Source organism: Xylaria bambusicola (assembly GCF_022495145.1).
Source record: "Xylaria bambusicola strain CBS 139988 unplaced genomic scaffold F5B22scaffold_22, whole genome shotgun sequence".
In the NCBI taxonomy this organism is placed as follows: Eukaryota; Fungi; Ascomycota; class Sordariomycetes; order Xylariales; family Xylariaceae; genus Xylaria; species Xylaria bambusicola.
The window spans coordinates 416,010-442,169 of NW_025953575.1; the positions used below are offsets into that span (position 1 = coordinate 416,010).

At 48.4% G+C, this 26,160-nt stretch overlaps 7 protein-coding genes across 7 annotated transcripts; 5 read left to right on the forward strand and 2 right to left on the reverse strand.

The window, feature by feature from the left end:
- The first annotated feature begins 2,001 nt into the window (after positions 1-2,001).
- F5B22DRAFT_196972 (uncharacterized protein) lies at positions 2,002-3,887 on the forward strand. The gene has a single exon (XM_047969557.1). It carries the CDS (start codon positions 2,376-2,378, stop codon positions 3,876-3,878), a length of 1,503 nt encoding a protein of 500 aa, XP_047830593.1. The 5' UTR covers positions 2,002-2,375; the 3' UTR covers positions 3,879-3,887.
- A 259-nt stretch (positions 3,888-4,146) lies between these two features.
- Positions 4,147-6,347, reverse strand: F5B22DRAFT_607903 (Pkinase-domain-containing protein). The gene is made up of 4 exons (XM_047975034.1): positions 5,978-6,347; positions 5,757-5,913; positions 5,313-5,698; positions 4,147-5,251 (listed from the first exon to the last, which is right to left on the reverse strand). Exons 1-4 carry the CDS (start codon positions 6,227-6,229, stop codon positions 4,856-4,858), a joined length of 1,191 nt encoding a protein of 396 aa, XP_047830594.1. The 5' UTR covers positions 6,230-6,347; the 3' UTR covers positions 4,147-4,855.
- Positions 6,348-8,123: 1,776 nt separating this feature from the next.
- F5B22DRAFT_607911 (ubiquitin-conjugating enzyme) lies at positions 8,124-9,551 on the forward strand. The gene is made up of 3 exons (XM_047975035.1): positions 8,124-8,404; positions 8,488-8,638; positions 8,704-9,551. The coding sequence occupies exons 1-3, from the start codon at positions 8,360-8,362 to the stop codon at positions 8,970-8,972; spliced, it is 465 nt and encodes a 154-aa protein (XP_047830595.1). The 5' UTR covers positions 8,124-8,359; the 3' UTR covers positions 8,973-9,551.
- Positions 9,552-9,631: 80 nt separating this feature from the next.
- On the forward strand, positions 9,632-12,772 carry F5B22DRAFT_607913 (Sec1-like protein). The gene is made up of 4 exons (XM_047975036.1): positions 9,632-9,909; positions 9,978-10,173; positions 10,407-12,011; positions 12,096-12,772. Exons 1-4 carry the CDS (start codon positions 9,832-9,834, stop codon positions 12,212-12,214), a joined length of 1,998 nt encoding a protein of 665 aa, XP_047830596.1. The 5' UTR covers positions 9,632-9,831; the 3' UTR covers positions 12,215-12,772.
- A 1,990-nt stretch (positions 12,773-14,762) lies between these two features.
- F5B22DRAFT_197153 (flavin-containing amine oxidoreductase-domain containing protein) lies at positions 14,763-17,941 on the forward strand. The gene has a single exon (XM_047969559.1). It carries the CDS (start codon positions 14,897-14,899, stop codon positions 17,816-17,818), a length of 2,922 nt encoding a protein of 973 aa, XP_047830597.1. The 5' UTR covers positions 14,763-14,896; the 3' UTR covers positions 17,819-17,941.
- Positions 17,942-18,756: 815 nt separating this feature from the next.
- F5B22DRAFT_607920 (ATP synthase F1 gamma) lies at positions 18,757-20,595 on the reverse strand. The gene is made up of 3 exons (XM_047975037.1): positions 20,218-20,595; positions 19,345-20,059; positions 18,757-19,271 (listed from the first exon to the last, which is right to left on the reverse strand). The coding sequence occupies exons 1-3, from the start codon at positions 20,280-20,282 to the stop codon at positions 19,143-19,145; spliced, it is 909 nt and encodes a 302-aa protein (XP_047830598.1). The 5' UTR covers positions 20,283-20,595; the 3' UTR covers positions 18,757-19,142.
- A 1,600-nt stretch (positions 20,596-22,195) lies between these two features.
- Positions 22,196-25,552, forward strand: F5B22DRAFT_607924 (eukaryotic DNA topoisomerase I). Its single transcript, XM_047975038.1, has 3 exons — positions 22,196-22,621; positions 22,677-25,004; positions 25,061-25,552. Exons 1-3 carry the CDS (start codon positions 22,445-22,447, stop codon positions 25,199-25,201), a joined length of 2,646 nt encoding a protein of 881 aa, XP_047830599.1. The 5' UTR covers positions 22,196-22,444; the 3' UTR covers positions 25,202-25,552.
- Positions 25,553-26,160: the final 608 nt, after the last annotated feature.

Genomic DNA, 26,160 nt, shown 5'->3' on the forward strand with positions numbered 1-26,160 from the left:
AACCGTCCCCCTGGGTTCGACCTCCTCCCCCACCCCGGGCTATTTTTCCCCTGCCGTTTCCATACTCAACACAGCAAAAATTTAAAAACAATATAACCCCCCCCCCCCCCCCCCCCCCCCCCCAAAAAAAAAAAAAAATCACTGCGCCCACGTGGTAATTAGAGCAACTACATCTACCATGCATGTGTGTTCGTTCCCACTGGACTTCAACTATGAGGCCTAACAGTCACATTAGTAGAAATTTGAGTAGTGACGAAGTGGAAATCGAAAGCATCGGTCGCTTTATGGTGAGCATTGAAGTCACAGTTATCGAAGCAGTAAAATAAATTCCATGACACAGCTCGACAAGGATGAAATACATACGGAGTACTAGAAGATTGGTCCGCAGTGGTGAGAGCTTACCATCTCTATGAAAATGGTAAGAGAAGGAAATCGGCACACTGAGTTAGGTAGCCTCTCCCTTTGAATGTACCTTTATTATCTGTACACGTTCGTTTAGTGTACGCTAACCCTATTCCCCGTCCCTTGTCGAGAATGACCGGCTAGATTAGGAGGAGACGTTGAGAAACCCTGCAGCACACGGACCCGTAGCCCCGATCTTTCGCCATGTGTGGTACACACTAATGTGATGCAACATGAAACCTGGTATCGGAAGATAGTGTTCACTACGCGAAGTTGACAGTCTAACCGTAGCTCGTCACCTTTACAATGCTACCTTGTTGACTGCGCTGCCCTGCCATCCAAAACGAGAAGAGTTCGTCTCAATGAGTACTGTCCCCAGTCCTGAGGTGGAGGCACTGACGGTGATTTGCCCGTAATCGCGCTCCAACTACTCCATGTTCGGATGCCGCTGTTTCTCGTTGCATACATCTGTAGACTTCATCACATAACGCGTCAGGTGCTCAACGACGTCTGTGCGGCGAATTAATTCTCCTAGGTGAAAGTATCATCACAGGAAGAGCCTTATTCGGAGCGTGGGGAACGGCCAAGCTTCTCATCTAGGCAATGCAGACATTCTATACACGCTCTACCGCACTAAAAGTGCTCGCTCAGATCTAAAAGGGACTCGCTACACTTTTCTGACTAAACACAAACTGTGCGAGCTTAAGTAGATCAAGTATGGGTTTCGTTTGAACTTTTGTGGCCCCGGTTCGACGTGATGCGATCCTTCTCATTTGCTTGGGCTTTCATGATACTAGAGGCAGGGGCATTGCTATCATATCTATGAGTGTGGGCCCCAGACGTGATTTCTCGCCTACTATCCTTGCCGTCTTTTCCAAGTCCTAGTGTTTTGACGTCGTTCTGGGGAAACACCCGCTCGATTTTGCCAAATGTTCTTGGTTCGAGCAACACGCGTTTGTCTACTCTACTTAGTATGATGAATAAAGGGGGGCTGTCTGCCACCCTTGTCAATAGTATAGAATCCTACTATTAGTATCCCATTGCCCTCACTAACTCAAATATCCCACTGATATGCTCAAATAGGTAAACAAATAAATACGGCCGGGAGTCCGAAACTCTTAGTTCCGTAGAACTCGAAGATTCATACCTGTCTGCTGAATTCCGTTCTGTTGTCCATCTACTGCTGCATTGACTTACTAGTTCTTTATATATACTTTTCCCCATCAATATCGCTGCCGTGTGCACGGGATATTCTCATTCCGTTGTGGAACTATCGTGCGTACATGATAGGATATTGGACGCTTCGCGCCCGTTTCCTGCTCCATTCATCCCGCTCTTGAGCTGTGTCTACTCCGTACCTAGTTACATCTAGAAGAGAGGGGTGCAGACCATCGGGTTGCGGAGTTGGAACGCCAAGTCGAACTGGAATAGCTGTGCGGGACCATCCAGTTCTATGATAAATAAACTGGGATGATTGGGATATTTCCCAGCTCGTCACGTTCTGCAGAGGTTCTCCCGGCCTCACATTTGCGATGTTTCGAGGTTGAGTCCTAACGGATAGTATATAAGTTCGAAAGGTATACTGGTCTTAAGAGACTATCTCTGTTATCTCCCCAGCATCTTGGAATAATTATACGAATCTAAGCGAAAACGACAAGCCAAGTCTAAGACATCCAACCACTCTAATGTCATCGAGGCATCATTCGCCATTTCATCATTCCAATTCGCTTCCTCGCACATTCTTTGATAGCCACGCTTAAGTGTGCCAATTCGGACTGAGCACAGAACCAGCCACACTTTTAATATAACCATTTATTACAATAATCTCAACCCTTGGGCTAAGCTATACTATAGTGCTCAACTTCTCCAGCTGGGACAGCAATAATCTTCAGCCCTGAAGATTAGTAGCGCCTATCATACTCGAAAGTCGCCATAGCTTGTTGACTTATTTGCAAAGCAAATAACAAGCTAAAATGTCGTCAACAGTGCACACAGAGTCTCCTCGTGCTTTGCCGTCATCAATACATAGACCTCACCATCGACAGCAGTCGCTACCTCTCCTAAGACAGGCATCGTTCACAGCCTCTCTCTCACACGCTGCGATGCCCCCAGACACGTCAGAATGGAAACACATCATGGACGAGATAAAGCGAAAGTACCTTGCTCGCAAATATCGATCATGCTCAATGCAATGCTGTGATGTTTTGGCGAATATAAAAGAAGAATCGACCATCGAGCCGTTACACCGGATATATTTACACTTTTACGCTGCGTCCTCTTTCGAATGGTGTGCGCGGCCTCTTTCATCGTCCACCTACCGTGAAGAGTTACTTCGCAGTGCGCAGACGCACTACGCTGAGGCAGAGGTTCAGATTGCCGCCATGGAGTTCAATATGACCGAGAGAGCGAGTTCTCCCTCTTCAGCAAGGTCCTCATCTCCTAGCTTATCGGCTCGCTCGAGGACACCAGACTTGATTAGTACTGCTTCATCATCACCACGGACTAGTGGATTTTTTCTGGACGACCCCCCGACGAAAGCGGCCCGGCAAGCTCGCATGAAAGCGAAGAAGAAGGTATCGTTCTCCAGCTTCCCACAGCTTTTTGAGTTCCAGCCAGAGCCCCATATCCGTCCAGACAGCCCAACGTTGGGTTTAGAGGATCCTATCTTCATAGCGATGTCTCGTGAGATGGACGCGTCAATTTCTATATCACCAAAGAAGCATAGCAGCCCAACGTCGATAATCAAGACGTCGCTCGGAGACCAATCAGCTCCTGCACGCATTATGAGCCTCGAAGAGTTCGAGTCGAGATCCGCATCTCAAGCTAGTGCGATATTATCGGCCGGGAACAGTGATAACCCAGACAGATGTAGCACCCCAAGTAACCATACCTTCGACCTTGAGTCCTTCATTCAAGCGCGCACGCTTAACCGCCTTCGCGGTCAACTTTTGGAACTAAGAGATCAAGTCTGCCGGCACCGCACTGTGGTAGATAGTCTTCTTAGCACCGCAGAAGACCCGCACATAGCACGAACAACAAGGGAAATCACCATATCTGAGACCCAGCCATCGAGTACAGTTTCCACAATGAACCACGTGCGTCACCAATCTGCCTCCGTGAATGCAACCCAAGCTGGCACCCCATTGCGCCCGACGCTCCGCATCCAAACCGACCTAGGACGAAGCGACGCTCCAGTCAGCTCCCCTAGCAGATACCATCATCTGCGCAAATATAACTCCGTATCGGCTGGTCTTGGGCAGTCGTGGGGGATAAGCAGTCCTGTCTATGCCCCTAGCCCGCGGGCGGCCACACCAGGGATCCCGTCGTCACCCCTATCCGCTGGTGGGGACAGCAAGAATCTTCAGGACCGAATCGAGCGGCTACGCGCGAACGGATGGCAGAGGAAACGCTTTGACAGCCGGCGGTACGAAGTGCTGAGGGAGCAAGTGCTAGGAGAGCTCGAGCCTTGCCGCTAGGAAGTGCATAGCATACTTTACATTGTTATGGCAGAGGTGGGAGAGAGTCGAGTAATATATAGAAAGGGTCGCGACAAAGTGACCTGATAAGAGGACTGTAAAATAATGAGCCATGACAAGAGAACGAACTCTCTGTTCATGACGCTCAATAATACGAGGCCGTCATAAAGGCAACACCACATTAGCAGATTCATCTAGCACATGCTCACAATTCAAGCGTAAATAAATTTATATATATTTCTATTTTACTCGAGTTTGCCGACAATTGCCTTTGCAGAGAGTTTGCGTTCCTTGGACTTACGTAGCTACGCCCCAAGGAGAAAAGGGGAAGAGAGAGAGAGAGAAGCTTGCTCTAATAAACCACAATTCGAAACTCTTGATTTATTTGCCATCATGCTTCAGAACTAGGATGCTAGGAAGTCCTGCTCACCATTTTCATAGGCAAAGACAAATTACTAGATTATGCCTTTCAATACTAGGACCTGCTTCACCTTACATATACCTGCAGAGCCAGGTGGTTTTTGCTTAGATGCTTAGCGCCGTAGGAAAAGGTAACAGATAAATATATCTCATGAGTTTGCTAACTGCAATCTCCCTCTGTATTGACAAAAAACCCTGCTACACTGTTCGAAGTGCGGGTAATAAACGTACAGTGAGAATAAACCAGCCGACCTCCCTCGCGCGAACGCCCTGAGAACCTAGGGCCGCTAGCTGGACATAAAAGAAAATGGGAATCAATGAACCTCATACAGCACTGAATGTGGAGCGCATGACGCTATGCCAGACACCACGCTGCCTTGAATATCTTTGATGTTGAAAATATACCTAACCACCCAGTTCTGCCTTGAGCGACTCGACCCTCAATCTTATATTGCAACTAGTTTGATGCACCTTGCAGCTTGTAACTACTGCTCAACCATGTTATTTGGGTGATTTGTTTTCCTTTGCGGTAATCACCTTCTTCAGGCGATGTCTCGTTAAGAATTGAAGCTCTTGCGCCGTGCTTCCTTTTCTGCCTCTTCTTTCACTTTCTCTGTTTGCTCCTTTTCTTTCATTTCTCTCACCTTGGCTAGTACGACCTCACGGAAGATAGCCCCTTTTACGGCACGGCTGAGTTTGCCTTTCCCTCCATTTGATGTTCCCGCCTGCGACTGGGCATCCTGCGCTTCGCTTGCTGCAGCTACCGAGTCGCCGGGAAAATCAGGATTCTCTGGGTCGTCCTCTTGAATCTTGAGGGCTTCAATGCGGTTGGTAAGTTTCACAAGCTCGATACCACGACGCAGGCGTGCCTTGGCTATGTAGGCCTTGATCTCAGGCAGCAAGTTATGTTCAGTAGCATTCTCGCCACTGAGCCACGGGTGCTTCAGTGCTTCCTAACCAAACAATTAGTACCCTTTTTATACTTGTATTAACGAAGGTCTGACTGAGACTCACTGAGCTGGTCCACCTATCTTCGGGATCTGGGCGTAAGAGGTGTAGGATGAAATCCTTTGCATCGTTACTGACGTCTCTCCAGTAACGCTCATGAAACACCACATTTGCAGTGCTGCACTCATCGATCAGATCCTGGAGGTTTTCCGAGCGGAAAGGCGAGTAACCACATAACAGCGTATATGTGATAACACCCATCGACCACATATCAACAGGTTTGCCATGGCCCTTTTTCAACATGACTTCAGGAGCAGCATAACCAAAGGATCCCGCCATGGTTGTGAGGACCTCATCCTTGGCATCGAGCATCTTTGCAATACCGAAATCAGCTAACACAAGATCGGAGTTCGGGTTTTTAGTCTGGTACAAGAGATTTTCGGGCTTGAGATCTGCAAGAACCTGTGAGACTTTGGACGCTGCTTGAGACACAAGAGGGGAGCACTGTACCTCTATGAACGACGTTCTTCCCATGTAGATAGTCAACAGCCCCGAGGACTTGCTTGATTGTCTGCGAAGCATCCTTCTCGGTGAACTTCCCTTTCTCACAGATACGATCGAACAACTCTCCACCTGTGGCGAGCTCGGTGACGATATAGTACTTGTCCTACCGGGACGGGCGCTGAGTTAGCAGAGAACGGCAACAACAAATTTAGCGGGACGGGACGCACTCTCGATTCAAACCAATCAACAAACTTAACAATGTGCGGGTGTTTGAGACGCTGGAGCATCTCTAGTTCGTCGAGGACCATGCCTTCATTGCCCTTGACATTCTTTTTCAAGATAATCTTGACTGCTACCTTTCCATTGGGACTGTCTGCCTCGCGGACAATGCCGTAGGTACCCGCACCTAAGGTTCTACCAAACCTATACTTTGCCTTCCTCTCGTAGCTTTCAGGTTGGCCTTGAAGGCGATTGAACATGGCATTTACTGTTCGGACCAGTTAGCAGCAGTGCCTAGAGAAAAGATAAGATGGCATCATCTGGATTGGAGCCTGTGGTGTGGTGGATATGATAAGGCTGCCGGGGGGGGGGGGGGGGGGTGGCGAAAGGAGGGGTTTGCGATGACCGTTTCCGTGGACTTGTGTTTTGGGGGCGACGAAGATGACAGGTCATGTCCTTCACTTACAGCTCATTGTGATGCGGGATGCGCTCCGGCGCAGGGTGACGACGGTGATAGAGTAGCGCGGCGGGAGAGCGAGAGGCGCGTGCAGTGAGCGCGCACCGAGCAGTCGTAGTTGGTAGGACGGAGAGAAGTCGACGGGATCTTATGTATGCCAGGCGATTGTGTGTAGAGTCGTCGAAGATCGAAAGCGACTGATGGGAGACGAAACAGAGAGGTTAGGCTGATACTGTCCGTGATGAGCTTTGCTTGCTATTGTTCGAGAAGGCGGGTTATCTTGGTGGGGGAGTACATCGGAGAAGGAGGGGTTCAGCTCCCAAGTTGGGTACGTACCACTTCTCAGCACCCAAAGCAAAGTGTGCAAAGTCCAAAGAGCTTGCTACTGCTCTCCTACGTGCCCAAACTAGACCACAGAAGAAGTACCTTAATATGATCGGCGGGCAGGTAGAGAGCTGAAAATATATCCTGTCTGATAGGTACGGAGAATGAAGAGTAAGAAGATGAGCGCACTTAGATAGTCTGTTGCTTTTATCAATAGAGGGAGCCCTTCCACACACTCCTACAAGGCTGTTTTCTCCCTGTTACATTTCCCAAGGTTGCTAATCCCTCCCGTCCACCCCGGGCCTCTCCCCTACATAAGCCTACCTACTAAGTACTTAAAGTGCATGTAGATGCAACAGCTCGCGCCCGCAACCCGCAACACGGCACAGCAAGCACAAGGCATAAAGGCACAAGGCACACACATACATGTAGCTTGCATGTGTGAGGTAGGTACTGAGTACCTACTCGGTCTAGGGAGGTAGGTACTTGGATAGTGGGGGAGAGCTCAGCCGCAACGCGGGGCAGTTGCACGTAGATCAAATTGGCTGAGTGCCGGTGGCTTATGCTGATTGAGAGTTGGCTCCCTCAAATGTTTTCTTCAGCTGCCTCCCATTCCTTCATTATTTCTGCCATTGAGGGAGATACCACAGAGCCAACAGTGGCTCAACAAATAAGGCAGAATTGGAAACAAAGAGAGCCCAATGATATGGCGTGCGTGCCTTGACCGCCAGTGCCAGCTAAACGCGATAGGCTACCTAGCTATATAAGCATGTGAAAGGAGACAAGCAGGCTGAGTGCACTTACTTACTTACTTACTTGGTAAGCACTCAGACTGATATCAACTGATATTTATATGCTCATAAAACTCAATCAAAAGTATGGGAGTTAAAACTGTAGCTTACTGCCAAAGATTCACTAGGCAAGCGTCCAAGGTGAATGTTTACTCCAGGTTCTCTTCTACATATGTACCTAGCAGTTTATCTACACACAGGTAGTACTTGATACCTCAATACAGGGAACTGGGCCCGATGCTCGTTATCATATGTACCTGATCCCCCTCTATATCTTCTCTGTACTCTTGGGGTTTCACGCTTGATACCTCAGCTAGTAGGTACTTCTTGCGTGTTGGGTGTGTACATGTAGAACGTACTTACACTTCCAGAATGTACATAGGTATGTACCTATGTAGATAGCCAGCGATGTGGGGCTGCCCACACTCTCTCGCCGCTTGCATGTGGTACTGTTACCCTGTTGGTAAGTACCAAACCAATAAGAGCATGCAAGTACTTATCGATACCTAGGTACCTACCTATGTGCCTACTAGTAAGTCGGTACTTATAGCCAGCTCCATAGCCGGGTTAGGTACGGCTTCCCAAGACCACTGGCAACTATGCCTCCTCCCCTCGATTTACTACTAGCTCACTGGCACTCATTTCGATGCGTCCTCAACACATTCGTACATGGATTTTGACAGCAGACTCTTGTGCTGCCCGAGGCGCCCTGTTTAAGTGATTTCTGGCTACCGTGAGTTAACACAAGTCGCGCAAGCACGTCCGCGAGCATACCACTATCTCAGTTTCGTGGGTCTAGTATTCAGCCCTCTGCAATAATGGCTGGGCTTGGTCCTAAAAGACTAGGCAAGGAGTTGACCAAGGCATGTTCTCAAATACCCCTTCTCCATCCCTCAGAATGTGCGACTCTGCCATAGTTGCTAACTTGGGGCCTCCCGAATGCTAGATCACGAACAACCTCCCGCCAGGCATAGCTCTGGTCTCTGCTGACAACCTCGAGGAATGGTACCTTGACATCAAGGTGTTGGACCAGAATCCGCTTTACGCTGGACAAACATACCGACTGAAATTCAAATTCAGCAACAGCTACCCTATTGGTATATCCGCTTCGTTACTCTGTCCCTGGATATACAATGTGAACTAATGCGTTGATATGAAACAGAGGCTCCCGAGGTTACTTTCGTCAAGCTGGACAACAGACCGATACCCATGCATCCCCATATCTATTCAAACGGCATTATATGCTTGGACCTTCTTGGATCTCAGGGTTGGAGTCCGGTCCAGAGCGTTGAGAGCGTCTGCATGAGCATTCAGAGCATGCTGACCGGCAACACCAAGAACGAGCGTCCGCCTGGCGATGAAGAGTTCGTGCGTGGCAACCGCCAGCGACCGAGAGACATTGCCTTCTATTATCACGATAATACTGTATGAAGGGGGCGGCAAATCATTTGCAACACGCACATTCAGGGGGCGTGCTCGCGAGTTGCATCACAGGTTGGCTGTGGTTAAGTTTCAATTTTGCACGCTTTGAATGAGCATAAGTCATCTCCGGCATCTCCAGGCATCGGCGTTGAGGATGGCCAAGGATCATTGTTGAACTTTTAGGCCAAGACTTTATGTGATTAGCCTTGTCGCAGTGGCGAGTCTGTCCAGATTTGAAATATTGTACGTGGCACACGGCGATTTCAGGGCGACTCTAGTAACTATAATAATCTTTATGCTGCACAAGGTAGCTGTTGTGGTTTTACGGAAAGTAGTTATGGGACCGAATACCTAACCTACTCATAGTGGTCCTAAATACAAGCATCAAGACAAATGACGGGTTTTGCGCGGAGGTGATATGCTAAATGATAATACAATGATCTAATAGCTAGGTAGTAATCGCCAGAGAGGCTCGATTCTAAGCTAACAATATGGCTAATGAGATGTGGTGATTCAACAACATCACATACATACTTAGGTAGGTAGACTTACATCCTGTTTACATGTAAAGAGCCACCACTCTCCAACACTCCCTGTCTTGCCTTGTCTGGGTGCATATAATGACGTTGGTCCAGCCCACTCCCTCTCCGCCGAGAGTGGAGCAATCCAGTGTGGGAGCTGGAGACTTACTTAGATTACCGTAGCAGCTACCTACCTAGGTACCTAGGTAGTTAGATAGGTAGCGTAGCTCTCCGCTGATCTGGCATGGTCAAGCCCCAACTTCTCTGCAAGCTCAGAGCTCAACACTGCGGCTCATCTTCCTCAGATTCCAGAGTCCCAGACTAGCACCCCCCATGACGAGCTCACAATGGCTCCTCATGCGGGGTTCGACACCGAACATATAAGAGACAAGGCTCGTAAAGACCTTCTTTATCTTCTAGAGGGCGTAAGTAAGGCAGCCTTATTTCCGAGTAACTCGGTCACACATTGCATACTTACCAGGTCGGTGTATAGGTCCGCGGCAAGAAGAATCTTGTCATCGAGCGCAGCCTGGCCGGTCCGGTTGGTGTCATCGTCAAAGTCTCTACCTTGCACGACTACGGCGTTGATAAGTTCTTTTTCCTGGAAAACGACAATGCCGATACTAGCCAGCGTAATGTGATTTTCATGGCAAGAGGCGAGTGTGCTCGCCACGTGCAAGCCATCGCTGGTGAGTGGATTTTCCGGCGTCGCAAGGCCTTCCCCCCCGCCCGAGTTCTGGTGCACGACATCCTATGATGTGGGTTCTCAGTAGGCATCGTGAAATTACTTTCCTACTTCACGTTGGCAGTCAATATTTGCCCCCAAGATTAAATAGCATCATAGAACACATGCCATAGCGGCTCTCACTCATTCACCTTATGTGCCAGACCCTTTTGTGCTTGTGTTAACATGATCTTGAAGACCAGGTCAAACGATTACAGCGTGAGAGCCAAACCGGGCACGAGTTTCACATTTTTTGGGTGCCTCGCCGAACCCTTGTGTCCGATAAACTACTAGAAGAAGCCGGAGTTCTTGGTGATGTGAATATCTCAGAGTTGCCAATTTATTTATTCCCACTCGAGCGTGACGTTCTATCCCTCGAACTCGATGACTCCTTCCGGGACCTCTACCTCTTCAAAGATACGACACCAGCTTTCCTTATGGCTAAAGCATTGATGGGGATACAATCAAGACACGGTCTTTTCCCTCGCGTCGTCGGCAAAGGGGACCACGCAAAACGGGTGGCAGAGCTTTTGACGCGGATGCGGCAGGAAATCCTTGCTGGAGATACTGCGGATGAAGCAAACAAGGAGGGGCTTGCACCAAGCAACTCAATTGAAAGTGTAGTCATTATTGACCGCGAGGTGGACTTTGTTACACCTCTTCTCACACAATTAACGTACGAGGGACTGATTGATGAAGTCTGGGGAATCCAAAACAATCAAACAGATGTGGACTCAACTCTCGTTGGAGCTCCACCGCAAACATCCTCACAGAATGCCTCAGCAGCCCCTAACCCTGGAACAGCTTCTAGAAAACGTAAGATTCAGCTGGATTCTTCTGATAAGCTCTACGAGGGGCTCCGAGACACGAATTTCGCCATCGTCGGCACTCTGTTAAATAAAGTGGCACGACGGCTACAAAGCGATTACGAGAGTCGGCATGGAACAAAAACGACTGCAGAACTCAAGGATTTTGTGAAAAAGCTGCCCAGCTATCAAGCCGAGCATCAGAGTCTCAAGATTCATACTGGTTTAGCCGAAGAAATTATGAAACACACTCGCACTGATCAGTTCAGTCGGCTACTAGAAGCTCAACAAAATCTTGCCGCTGGTGCCGATCCGAGCTCCCAACATGATGCGATCGAAGAACTGATTGCGAGGGACACGCCGCTCGCCGAAATTCTTCGACTGCTATGCATCTATTCCTGCGTGTCTGGCGGTATTAAAACAAAGGATTTTGACCATTTCCGACGTTTGGTACTCGAGGGTTATGGGTATCAGCATCTAATAACTCTACATAATCTCGAGAAGCTCCAGCTCTTCCTATCGCGAAGTTCACCAATGGCAAATATGATTCCCATGCCAGGGACCGGCGCTGCAGCCGGATCTAAGACAAACTATACCTATTTACGGAAGCAGTTGCGGCTCATAGTTGACGAAGTAAACGAGCACGACCCAGACGATATCGCCTACGTGTATAGTGGGTATGCACCGCTCTCAATCCGTCTGGTTCAATGCGTTTTACAGAAGCAATATCTCTTTTCCATCACGCGTAACAATGCTGTTGCTGGCACGGGCATTGTGGCTGGCAGCGGCGCACAAGGCTGGCGGGGTTTCGATGAGGTTGTGAAACACGCGCGCGGCCCAGCCTTCGATGACGTCCAGAAGGGTGAGGACAAGGCAATCAAAGCTAGAGCGCTCCTATCAGGAGGCGGTGATAAGAAGACCGTATTCGTGGTTTTCGTGGGTGGCATCACATTCACGGAAATTGCGGCATTAAGATTCATCGCGAAGAAGGAAGAAGGTAAACTACCCCTGTTCCTCCTGTTCTCTCTTACTCGCGTATATAGTGCGTCGTGGAACGAGGTTGCTAACTTGAGTGATGCAGCACGAAGGAATATTGTCATCTGTACAACGTCGATCATTAGCGGGAATAAGATGATGGAAGCAGGAATCGAGAAGTCTTCGTTCGTGCAGGATGACCCGCGGCCCCTAGTGTCTACCTAAAATCCGTAAACTTGTTGGTTGGTGCTATTGCAGTTTGGAGGTTGGGACTAGTGATAGGATGAATTACAACATGACGGTACTACCTGTTAGGCACAGCCATTGAGATAAATAAATCGTGGTATTGTAACAATGCGCTCATATGCTCATCGCGGAATGTGCCGATACTTGGTACCAATGCTTGACCTGACCCAATAGTAGTAGTAAACCGGCAAAGTAATGTGGCATCGAGCTGGTCAAAGCTGCTGCGGCTCTCACCGGGTCCAGGTCTACACTTACGTACCTGGCATGGCTGAGGGCGTGTGTGGTAAAAGTGAAACATTGAAGACGTCGCATGTTGGCCCGCACGGTACGGGCACCTACGAAGTAAGTAGGTATGTAGATAGATCTATCTCTTGCTGTCTCCTACCTACAAACATACCTACTTATTACTTACATGTAGGTAGTAGATAGGTAGTAGGTAGTGGGTAGTTTCTGGCAGGTCTGGGAGGCTACCTACCCTTACCCTCTTGCCCTTACTACGCTGGCGATGTCACGTGGCCCGGAGTTTTTGAATGGAAGTCCTCTAAGATAGGTTTTACCCTCCCAAACCAAATCGGAATGGGAATGAATGGGAATCCAACCTGAGCCACGCCGCTTTTAGCCTGAGCCCTGTCTTGAGAAAGGCCCGCTCTTTTATCACCCGGTAGGTACTTATGAATAAAATCTGCATAATCTCCAATACCTACATGGATAGGTATAGGTGGACCTTTCAAGTTTTACCCTACCTACAGTAGTAATTACACAAAAACAAAGATTGTCCGAGGTCGTCTGTTATCAAACAGATCTTAGTATGCATTGGTTAAGCGATCCCTTCGAGCGACTTCCTAGGAAGTCGCTCGGACATAATGAACATAACCACAAGCCTTGCTTCAATCTTGCTACCTACGTAGCCTACGATTAATCTATTTACACAAATCACACACCGACTGTGCCGTTAAAATAAAATCATGTGCGCCAACCACACCAACGATGTCCTATTGCGCTTCCATCGCCCGCCACGCTTCTAGGCCCCCTCTTATTTTCAGCCCTGCTGTCTACCAGGTGAGGATTGATGAAGACAGCAGTTGGACTGCTATATACCAGGTGCCGTCAACAGCTCTGACCTTACATCTATTCTCACATCCAAGTATGCTCTACTATCGTTTCTTATAGTTTTAAATAATAGGAGGATAATTGCCTTCGGGCATACAGGCCTTGCCTTATTGGCGCAAAAGACAATTGTTCAGAGAGGTAACCCCTGCACACCTTTTTTTAGCATGCAATCTATAGGTCATTAGTTCGAGTCCCCCCAAGGCCTTGCACGACACCCGACTAGGTAGCACAGGCTAGGGCCCCGTACTAATAGTACATCCTCGGACTTGCTACCTACCCGCCTTACCTACCTAGGTAGCTAATACATAAATGCATAAAGTAATACATCAATACTACATATGTAATAGCCATTTCATAATCGCTTAACTAATAGCTGGCTAAGCCAAGCCTGAGAAAAAGCAGCAAGTGCACTAAGCCTAGTTCGGTGTATACTTGGCATTTGGTAAAACCTAGAAACCTACCTACTTAAGTAAGTACTTACTTACTACCCACCCATTGTATACATGTGTTTGGGAGCGTTAGCAGACCAGTGACACCGAAACGCATTATCTAGAGTGAGTGCAGTTCTTGGGCGCCTTTCTCTGTCGATCCGACATCGATCCTCTCAAATACATGCCTCTATATCTACCTACTTATCTAGGTCGATGCTGGAGGTAGATAAGCAGATAGTGCTGAGCAAGACGTATTTACTTAGCCATCTTCCAGCGTTTTACGTTTTACAGTAGTGCACCACAGTCTCGGCAGAATTGGCTCCAATGAACACCAAGGCCACTGCCTGCTCTACCATACAGTACAGTACAGTACACACTCAGTGCAAGGTACAGTACAGGCCCGACCCCCTTGACTTGGATGATGATGGTTCGATGATTTCGCCGCTTCCTCCATACCACCAATTGGCAATTGGCCGCTCTCACACTGAGAGGGCATCTATCCTTTCTCTCAAACTACCTATTGACTTTTCATCGGCAGACCCACATTCATCCTTGCCGGCAGACATGTTCTAGCACCATTGTCTAAGGGACTGAGATAGTTTTCGGCAGCTTGCTCAATGGGAGGCTTCCTGGCCTACGGAATCGCTCCGTGCCCCACGAAAACTAGACGACCTTCCTTCATATCCGTATATCGATGCTGATCCCCAAGTACACCGAATCGTCATCTTACGAGACATGACAACCTTCCAGACGCTTTTGGAGGAGGAGAGGACTGGTTCATTGATATCGTCGGAAGAGTTATATCTCAACTTGGCGGCAAAGCCGCAATTAGCGGGTGTCATCCCAGCCATGTCCTCAATATTGCTCAGCAACAACCTTGGCTCTCACAGCCGCCACGGTTCCCCACAGAGAGAAATGTCAAGGCCGGCATCTGAGATCGTGGTGAAGATCGACGATGTAGATATAGAAGAAGTTGATGCTTCTACGCTGGCCTCAGAGATGCCGGATACAATCACGTAAGTCTCTCTGATATTGGAATGGGCGTCTCTCTCACTATGTAAAAACTAGAATCGACAATAAAGCTTCTCATAGTGAGGTAAAAGCCGACAAATATCGTCCAATGACTCATCGAGGAAACGTGGGGAATTCCTTTGAGTCGTCAACATCGCTCTTGTCTGACAATTCAACACCGTCTTCACCACCTTCCTCGGCACCATTCTCAAGTAAGGCGACCACGCCAATTGATATAGGGTTGATGAAAGAACCTGTGGCAGCATTTACGGCTCTCAACGCTTCCTCTACACAACGACGGTCATTTGACGTACGACCTCGTGTATCGATACCGACCGATATCGCCCTGCAGGACTATGCCCATCAATGCATCGCAGCAGCCGAATCGTCAAGGTTGAATCCATACGCATTGCATCCAGATGAGTATGGTATGTTGAGGAGGCATATTAGTCACGCCCAGGTGACTACATATCTGAATATCCGCAACGGGATTCTTCGCTTATGGATCAACAACCCACGTATTGGTGTGGCGCGTGACGAGGCTGTTGGATGTGCTAAAGATGAGAGGTGGTATGATGTTGCCAGTGTGTGTTATGACTGGCTAGTCCGCTCAGGGCACATCAATTTTGGTGCTGCCGAAGTTCCCTTTGGAGTAAAGCGGCATCAAGAGCCTAAATCGCTGAGGCGTGGGAAGACTGTTGTCGTTATTGGTGCTGGCATGAGTGGACTCGGCTGTGCTAGACAACTTGATAGCTTGTTTAAGCAGTATGCCGACAGATTCTACGATATGGACCAGGAACCGCCTCGAGTCATTGTTCTTGAAGGTCGCGACCGTCTGGGTGGGCGTGTCTACTCGAGAGCGCTTGATAGTAGTAAAAGCCCCCACATGCTAGGGTTCGCGGGTCGGCGACACAGCGTCGAGTGCGGTGGGATGATCATCACGGGGTTTGAGCGAGGTAATCCTCTGAATGTATTAGTGCGCGGGCAAATGGCGCTGCCTTACCACGCTTTGAGACCCGATGCCATTCTGTATGATACGAATGGCAAAGCCGTGGATGAAGAAAGAGACAGGATGGTTGAGAAAGTTTTCAACGATTGCTTGGAACGAGTCTCAGACTACAAATTCAAGAGTCAACCGTCTAAGCTTATCGAAGGCAACAAAGATTTAATAGATGAAGGCCGTGATAGCTCATCAGAGGGTTACAAATCCATTGCTGATGTAGAAGAAGCAACAGCTGCCCTTCCACAAGCACCACCAATCTCAAAACAAAGTCTAGGACCACAAGTCAGTCTGGTACCTGTCTCTACAGACCGTGCAACTGGACGAACCCATGTTGAGCCAGGCACGCCAGCTGCTTTGAAAGCAGCATATAAGGCGCGACTAATGGGTTGGACACTAAAAGAGGGCGTTACTGAAGACAGTGACTTGGACCTGGACACTGCGGCCAAATCAATGACTGCTACACTAGGCTCAGTCGTGGATGAAGCAATTACCCAGTATAAGAATCTTGTAGACCTCACGGCACAAGACTTCCGACTTATGAATTGGCATGTTGCCAACCTCGAATATAGCAACGCAACGAACTACCATCAGCTCAGCATTGGAGGCTGGGACCTTGACGCGGGTAATGAATGGGAAGGCAAGCATACCATGGTCATTGGAGGGTTTCAAAATGTTCCTCTAGGCCTCGCTATTGCACCATCGCGTCTTGATATTCGAAAACATACTGCAGTCAAACGAGTTTCATACGATCCCGAAGCGATAGCCAGTTCCCGTATTGAGTGTGAAGACGGGTCGGTTATCGACGCCGACTACGTCGTCTCGACCATTCCACTTGGTGTTCTAAAACACGGGAGCGTCGAGTTTCAACCGGCTCTTCCCAAAAAAAAGACAGATGCTATTGCTCGTCTTGGATTTGGTATTTTAAACAAAATTATCCTTGTTTACGATCATGCATTCTGGGACACAGACGTAGACATCTTTGGCTGCTTACGATCACCACTCTCTCGACATAGTCTTAAACAAAGGGAATATGCTTCTCAGCGTGGCCGTTGCTTTCAGTGGTTCAATGTCTCTAACACAAGTGGAATCCCTGTGCTCATTGCTCTTATGGCAGGAGATGCTGGGTTTGATACCGAGCATTCCAAGAACGATGAACTCGTCGCGGAAGCCACAGAAGTCTTGCGCAACGTTTTCGGTTCCAAGGTTCCTCAACCTGTACACTCTATTGTCACACGTTGGGGGTCGGATAAATTTGCTCGGGGGTCCTACTCGTCTGCTGGTCCAAATATGCATGTTGATGATTATCAGACTATGGCACAGCCAGTTGGGAACCTGTTCTTTGCTGGGGAACACACTACTAATACACATCCAGCAACTGTGCATGGTGCCTATCTATCAGGATTACGTGCAGCATCAGAGGTTCTCAACACCATGCTTGGACCCATTGAGGTGCCTACACCACTTGTTCTGCCGAAGGAATCGCTATTTGCTCTTTCAAATGGGCTAAAGCGTAAAGAACCGGAAGAATTATCACCTAAGGCTGCGAAGCAAGCTCGAATTGATGCCTACGAGCTAGCCCTTTGGCAACATGTTGTATCGAAGATTGGCGAGCGTCCCTTGCCACCACCTAAAGTCGCGAGCAACGCATACTTTCTTTATAGTAAGCTCAACTACGAGGTTGCCCGTGCAAAGTGTCAAGAAGGTCGGCGCGCCGGAAAAGGAAAGCCCGCTCCCAATGAAGTCCGCGTCATGACTAGTAGAATGTGGAAAGAGGCAACCCTGGAAGAAAGGAAGCCTTTCGAAGAACAAGCCAATGAAAAGAAGAGAATCTATAACGAGGCCGTCAAAACATACACAGAGCAAGCTAACGATTGGGATCGCCAATACCTAGAAACAAGGGCAGAATACGAGAACATTCATCAATTAATTCTCGACGACGACGAAGCGGAGAGTGGGCGAGAAAAAAGACGTGCCAAGGTTAATAGCTATGCAGAAAGTGAAGCTAGTGATGTCGAGATTGAACAATGACGCCCGCGCTGCAAATCCCGATAATCAGTTCTGTTCTCTTCATGATCGGCCTCGCCCCTCTCCTACGCACACACGAGTGGCGGAATTAATTTGATAGCTGAGGCTTTACGAGTAGTATATATTCATGTAACAAAGCTTCGGTCTGGCATTCACATTGGCGCATCATTAAGTACTTTACTTTACATGGGTCTCAGGGGTAGGGCTCTCCATAGGTGTACTAGCACTGCTACCAAAAAGTCATCTTCATGTGGACAAACATGATGGCGTCGGCACATTTTCGATTTTCTCATGTGGAGGAAAAGAGAGAGCCTATAGTTGCTGAGAGATTCTCTTACTCTGCTGTATTACTGCTTATACTATCGCCTCCATCTCATCTATACCTTGTATTGTTATTATCAGCGAAACAATCATGAGAGTCTCTGAAGGGCGAGGGAAGGCCTACTTCAACGAGCGTTGAATCCGAAACTCTGTTGATACATGGGAGCATCACTAGTGCTCGTTAAGAAACCACATATCATACATAAGCCAGCGAATAAAATCAACGCTTTAAAGCATTTTCACGCATATCGCAAGACTGGCACGTGAGTAGAGGATTGTTTGTTCCTTGGAGAACAGCTCTACTGCTATCGTATTGTGGCATCAAATGTTAAGACTGGTAAGCGAAATGGGCGTAAGAACATGATTAAGGGGTATTTCCTTTCCGAAATAATGCGAAGGGAGCAGTAAATGATAATACAGAAAAAATACATTCAGCTACACAGATTGCGGGCTATTATTACCTTGTTGCGGCGAATGAGAATCAGTATCACGGTCGTAGAAACAACCACGAGCAAGTATGTTGGACAGGGCACGCCCTCGGGTCACACGAGGAGAGGAAAAGGTATGTTGTGTAGCTTGTCGGATGTCTATTGTGATTCTATGATGAATCAGATGAATTATTGATTAGTCAATGTTTATATTTCATTTGCTGCCTTATCTGATTGGTGACTAACATTAATTCACATAATCACCACCTCGAGAGGCATACATAGTCGAGTAAACCATCTCCCTTCAAATTTATTATGACTTCTACGTTGCGGACACTGAAACTTGCGGCTACCCTGGTCCGATGCATGGCCCCTCAGCCATAATCAGCCATCGCTCTGGTGTCTGTCCGGGCACATCTGTATGATAAGTTGTGAAACTAGTTTTATTGAGGCTTTGGTACACAGAGGGCTGGCTTTAGGGTAACTTTGATACAAAGGGAAGATGCGATAAATTGTAAATCACCAATGTGGCCCTCTTTCCCCACCGGTTTCTCTACTCGTCTATAGATGCAATCAATTTACATATCTTCCGAGGCTGTGGCACCAGTAATAATTTCGACCAGTTCGCCAGTAATGACAGCTTGACGAGTTCGGTTAAACAGAATCTGGTATTTGTTAATCATTTCACCGGCGTTCTTGGAGGCGTTCTACAAGTATCGGTTAGCACACTGTCAAGATACCGTGGAATATGTGACTTTGAAGGGAAAGTTCAACACATACATCCATAGCATTGCGGCGAGCAGAGATCTCGCAGGCGTGACCCTCAGCCAAAGCCCAGTAGAGTGAGTTGGCAAGAGCATATTCCCGCAGGTTGCTAAGGAGCTCCTCATCGACCTCGAAGACCGAGAAGTTGGGGGAGTTGGCAAAAGCCTCCTCGGAGAAAGCCTCAACGATGTTGGCCTCGTAGGCGGTGGCGTTGATGAACTTGTTATACACAATCTTGATGTCAGAGTACTCCGTGGGAAGCTGAGCAACCTGGTCGGCAATGGCTTGGGCATCAGCGAAGGTAGGGACGTCCTTGCCGATACCAGCGAAGGACAAAACAATATCCTTGCCATTCGTTCGGCTTAGCTGGGCACGGGACTTCTCGCCGATAAGGACAAGGTCGGCGGGCTGGTGATCGGGTCCGAGATGGCGACGCATGAAACGAGAAAGACTGGAGTGAATACCACCACAGAGGCCCTTGTCGGAGCTGCAGACAATGTACAGAGTCTTCTTGCCCTCAGCCTCGAGAGGTTTCGTCTCGGCGGACTCGAATACCTCCTGGGAGGTCTCTCCGTACTTGCGGGACTCATTCATGGCTCGTTGGGCACGGGTCAGCTTGGTAGAGGCGACGATCTTCATGGTGTTGGTGATCTTTTCGATGTTGCGAATCGACTTCAGGCGGCCTTCGATCTCTCGCAGTGTAGCGTAGGTCGCGGCATTGGGGGCGGTGCTATAGAGGACAGAACAATCAGAACCTGGCGCATTTCATTCATCACGAGCCGTGGGCAGTAGGCGCAGCAGGGCTATATTGGTGGCGGGTTGCGAATTGCCTCATGCTGGGGGGGCTTTACGGCAAAACGCATGCATGGGATGGGACCCGACACGTACCGAGCAGGAATAGCCGCAGCAGCAGCACCGGCCCTCAGAGCCGGTCGGGCTACTCTCGAAAGCATGGTGAGAAATGCGGACTGAAGGGAGCGAAGCAATGCGGAAAGGAGCCTCAAACACAGGTAGCTCGTTGATTGCGATGCTGCGCAATCAATTGGCTGGTCGTGGACGGGGAAGTTTGACAATGAGTTATTCGTCTCTTCTCACTTTCTCTCTCACCTCTGCAAAGCTGGTTGCTTGCTGCTTGCTACTTTCGGTCTAACCCGTCTTTCCGGACGACGGTAAATTGTCGGGCTATAGTGGGGATGGTCCTCTGCCGCCAGGTGCCAGCCAGGCCTTTGTTCAGCGCTGCTCCGAGGTTGGGTCCATTTACTTTCCGTGGGCATGTAAGTACTGCATACTGTACTATGTTCATATGTAGATACATAGGTACATATGTATGTATCTACTGTACATATGTAGGTAGGTATTGCATGCATGCTGTGAAGTTCTAGCAGTACCTAATGTAATGCGAGCTACAATTACTGAGAACTCAAAGGTCCGATACCAGAAGTACAATGCAGCGCAATGATCTGAAAGAGATCCTCTAAGCACCTACCATTAGTATATATTGCCAATCCCAGAGGCTATGATACTCGAGACTCCTGAAGAGAAAGCCAATCTCATCAATATCTGACTTGCAGTACCTAGGTAAGACACCTGCCTATCAGACCTACATGTAGTGTATGTAGATACCGTATGACAGAGAGAGAGAGGGTTAGGTATGTACCTAGGTTTGAGCGGAGGAAAATAAAAAAAAACTGCCCAGGTGGGTTCTTCAAACTTCAGCCCGTCCTAGCCAACCAGTCATTTGATCCTCTATATCCCTGTCCAAAACTTCTTTGCATACTTACTTACTTACTCAGATACAGCATGGGTATTATGGCAATGGTCCCACTGCACAGACGCTACGCTACCTACCTTGCTGTACTCCGTACATATATACACACAACACATACCGGTAGGTAGCCCCATTCAACCTTGAATTTGCCTTATCCAAGTACATCGATAGGTACGTACCATGTATCGGTGCCGGGCATCTTCCTGCCTTCCTTTCTTCCTTCTTCCAAGGTTCCTTTCCACGTTCCCTCCCCCCCCCCCAGCACCCCACAATCCTGCAGTAGCCAGCAGCTGTCAACACCTCTGGCAACAACGCCTATCACTCCACGCCACTCCATCTTCACACCAGTTGAGGTTAGTTAGGTACTTCCCTCTAGGATATTTGCCCAGGTATTGGCCAATAGCACCAACTCTCTGGCCTTGTTACTTAGGTACCTACATAGTACAGCGCAGGTGGCTACAGGTAGTGTTCTTCCCTATTCCCTAGCAGGTACAAGACACGCTAAGCCGGCTAGTCTAGCATGGCTGGTGGGCCAGTCCAGACTGACTCTTTTACACGTACTTGAAGTGAAGCTGTCCACACCTTGGTCGCCTCCTACCATTCAGTGGCCTACTATATTATTACATGTACACTGCCTGCGCTGCGCAGTACCTACCTACCTACTCGCCCACCTGGATGCTTTTTTTTTTCCCTTCCTAAATCTTACACCTGCTCCCTTCTCCTCCTCCTCCTTCCTCCTCCCCAGCTTCCCTTTTGCTCTCCCCTTATTCTTCTTCTTCTTCTCCTCCTCCTCCTCCTCCTTCTTTTCTTCATCTAGACGGTTTTTTACTCCCAGTGCTGCAAACCGGGGTGGTGCACTACGGTGTTGGCCACCCTTTATAGTCACGTACCGAATCTGCATTCATTCACGGTACGGCTTCTCTATAGCCGACTTAGACGCAGCGTCTCAACGCGCATACCACCCGCCTCCTGCCTTACACGTGCGACTGGAATTTGCCATTGCCCTGTCTCCATCTACCACCACATCTTACAGCCATACTATTCACTTCGCCAACTATCTCCACGCGTCTCCACCATGTCGTCCGATGATGATATGCCCCTAGCGCGCACCAATGGCCATTGTAAGTGTCAAGCGCTTATTCTCGCATACCTCGTCAAATCTAAGAAGCCGCGTCTCCCCTTGTTCGCTACTACTGGGATGTCTCAGATGACATTCCTCTCGCGTATTCATGTTTGCTACAACAGTTTAACTACGGACGCTGTGTGGTGAAAGATGGGCGAAACGCACTAACACCTCCTTTCCATTTAGTATCCGCCGAAAAGATCTCGGAGTCCGAAGACAGGGAGATGGACGTTGATTCTGACATTCCTTTGAAACCCGCTCCCTTATCGGTTCGATATGGTCCCGTGGTAGATGACGATGACGATGATTCACCTCTTGTGAACGGAAATGGCAAGCGCAAATCGCGAGCATCTACCGGAAAAGTCAATTATCACGAGTCGGACAGTGAAGATCGAAGATTGGTAGGTTCTCGACGGGTATTTAGGCTAGTTGCCTCGGATACTAACTAAGTGCTAGACAAAGCGACAAAGGAAGGCCGCCCAAGACGATTCTGACTCGGATGTTCCTATTAAGAGTAGAGTCAGGCTCCCTCCCGCTGCCAATGAGACCGCTGTGGCAGAAGAATCAGACGACGACGTGCCTCTCAATAAGAAACTCGCGGACAAGCGCAAGTCAATAGAGAAGGCTGCCGAAAAAGAAGCTGCAGCGATACGGTCAGCAGAGTCAAAGACAAGGAAACCAGCCTCGAAGAAGGTGGTGAAGGAGGAGTCTGACGATGACGCGCCTTTATCAGGAACCAAGGGCCGAAAGCGCGCTGTCAACGGGACAAACGGAAAGGCGAAATCGAAGGTAAAACAAGCAGACTCTGACTCCGATGCCCCTATGCGCAAGAAGGCCAAGGCCTCTACGCCCAGGGCAAAAGTCAAAACAGAACAGACTTCCTCGAGTAAAAAGGCCCCGGTGAAGAAAGCAAAAAAGGAGCCAAGTGAGGACCCTGGAGACGCAGACGAAGAAGAGGAGGAAGAACACCGCTGGTGGGAAGTGCAAAACGCAGATAACAGTGTCAAATGGCAGACGCTCGAACATAACGGCGTCCTTTTCCCCCCAGAGTACGAACCTCTGCCAAAAAACGTCAAGCTTGTCTATGATGGGACTCCTGTTAACCTACACATTGAAGCTGAAGAGGTTGCGGGCTTCTTTGGTGCCATGTTGAACTCTACACACAATGTGGAAAACCCAGTCTTCCAGAAAAACTTCTTCAACGACTTCAAGGATGTCCTCAAACGTACAGGTGGAGCCAAGGATCGACAGGGGAACAAGGTTGATATCAAGGAATTCTCGAAGCTTGACTTCGACCAGATTTTTAACTACTATCAAGGTAGGAGCGAGGCTAAAAAGGCTCGTTCCAAAGAGGAGAAGGCTGTCGAAAAGGCTGAGAAAGACAAGATGGAAGCTCCGTTCATGTACTGCAAGTGGGATGGGCGCAAAGAGAAGGTTGGTAATTTCAGGGTTGAACCCCCTGGGTTATTCCGCGGCCGTGGCGAGCACCCAAAAACCGGCAAAGTCAAGCTTCGAGTGATGCCTGAGCAAGTCACAATCAACATAGGCAAAGAAGCCCAGGTCCCTCGCCCTCCAGAGGGGCACAAATGGAAGGCTGTGCAACATGACAACAAAGCTACCTGGCTGGCTATGTGGCAGGAAAACATCAACGGCGCTTACAAGTATGTCATGCTTGGCGCTCAAAGTACCGTCAAGGGTCAAGCCGACCTGAAAAAGTTCGAGAAAGCCCGCGAGCTCAAAAAACATGTCGACAAGATTCGACGCGACTATACCCGAGATCTCAAAGCTGACTCTATGGCCGACCGGCAACGCGCTACAGCCGTATATCTCATCGACAAGTTCGCGCTAAGAGCAGGCAATGAGAAGGACGCGGAGAATGAAGCGGAAACTGTCGGTTGTTGTTCATTGAAATTTGAGCATATTACTTTACGAGAACCCAATACCGTCATCTTTGATTTCTTGGGTAAAGACAGCATTAGATTCTACGATGAGGTTAATGTTGATCGCCAGGTTTTCAAAAACCTTCGGGTATTCAAGAAGGCGCCCAAAAAGGAGGGCGACGATATCTTCGATCGCCTTACTACTTCGCAGCTAAATAAGCATCTTTCCAACTACATGCCAGGGTTGACTGCCAAGGTCTTCCGTACTTACAACGCCTCAATGACCATGCAAAAATTGCTTAACGGATTGGACGCGAACGCAGAAAACGCCAAAACTATACCTGGGAAGATTAAACTCTACAATGACTGCAATCGCGAAGTGGCAATTCTGTGTAACCATAAGCGAACAGTCGGAGCTTCCCACGAAGCACAGATGGAGAAGCTCACTGATCGAATCAAGGGTCTAAAGTACCAGGTGTGGCGTAATAAGCAAATGATGCTAGATCTTGATGCGAAGCTGAAGAAGAAGAAGGGCGCTGCATTCTTCGAACTGGATACAACACTTGATGAAGCATGGATCCAGGAACACCAAAATTTCTTAGTTGAAGAGCAACGCACAAAGATCCAGAAGAAGTTTGAAAAGGATAATCAGAAGCTTCAAGAAGCAGGTGAAAAAATCATGCCTGATAAGGAGCTCAAGGAACGTCTTAAAGATGCCGACGAGCTGGCCAAAAAATTCAAGAAAGAGAACAAGTCGAAGAAGGTCGAGGCTGAGGGCAAGGCTCCTACGATTGAGAAGATTGAGGGCAATATTGAGAAGATTGAGACCCGCATTCGGACTCTACAAACTCAAGCTGACGATAGAGATGGCAATAAGGAGGTAGCTCTTGGAACCTCCAAGATCGTAAGCGTACCCTTGCCACCAGTGCTAGGAATGGGTTTGCTAACATATTGTTTCAGAACTATATCGATCCTCGTCTCACTGTTGTGTTTGCTAACAAATTCAATGTCCCCATTGAAAAATTCTTCTCAAAGACTTTGCGTGAGAAGTTCAACTGGGCCATTAAGTCAATCGGTGACGATGATTCGTGGCAGTTTTAGACAAGTACCAATCGTCAGCTGACAAGGCATTATTAGTAGGACAGCATTACTTACACTTCGTGGATCATCTTACAAGCGTCACTTGCTTTATTAGATACATAGCGGTCATTTCAACGCAGGTTTGATGACAGATTTGATAAACGCTATCGCATGAGAGTCAGAATCATTAGTTCTGAATAGACAAGCAACTCACGCACCAGTTCCATTGACAGGAGACGCTGAGCACAAGCGTCTATTGCATGCATTGTATGCTGTGGGTTCTTGGAAGGTCAAGACATTCGGCCAGACATATCAGAAGTGGAGTGACCGATCAGTCTATAGACAAAATAGTAGTAATATGCAAATACATACATGTGCTTATTGATATCATCCGGTTTTCCGTTGCTTCAATTTATGTGCTTAAGTGGGAAACCTGGTCCACATTTCGGTGTTGCATGTCTTAAAATGCCCAAAACCGCCACAAATAGAAGTCATCCGTATAAATTATACACACAGGTAGCCAACAATGTGTTGATCTAAGTAGCTGCTGAGCATCGCCGCTACGAGAGCTCAGGGAAGCAGACCAACGATGACTGTGTCAAGTTTCCAGCCAGCCCTTAAGCCGAGCAAAGCAACGCACACAACCCAAACAAGGAATATAATTCCTTGGTAAGGCTCCTGTCTTTGCATTCGATGTTTGTACAAAGAGGCACAGCACACAAGGATCAAACAGGCCATGAGTAGATGGCCATGGCTTATGTAGGGAGATAATAAGCGGGTGGTCCCGAATGGAATGTCTACCTAGTTCATACGCTGACGTTACTATCTACACTCAGACAGATCAGCAGCTGGTTTCATGTTCGTGTTGTAGGCACGGGTAATGACCTCTTTCCGAACGACTAAGTAAGAAGCGAGCATGCGGCTGCCAAGGTGGTCTCGACAGGCGTGGAGATCTTAGAAGTCCGTGTCAGCGCATGCAA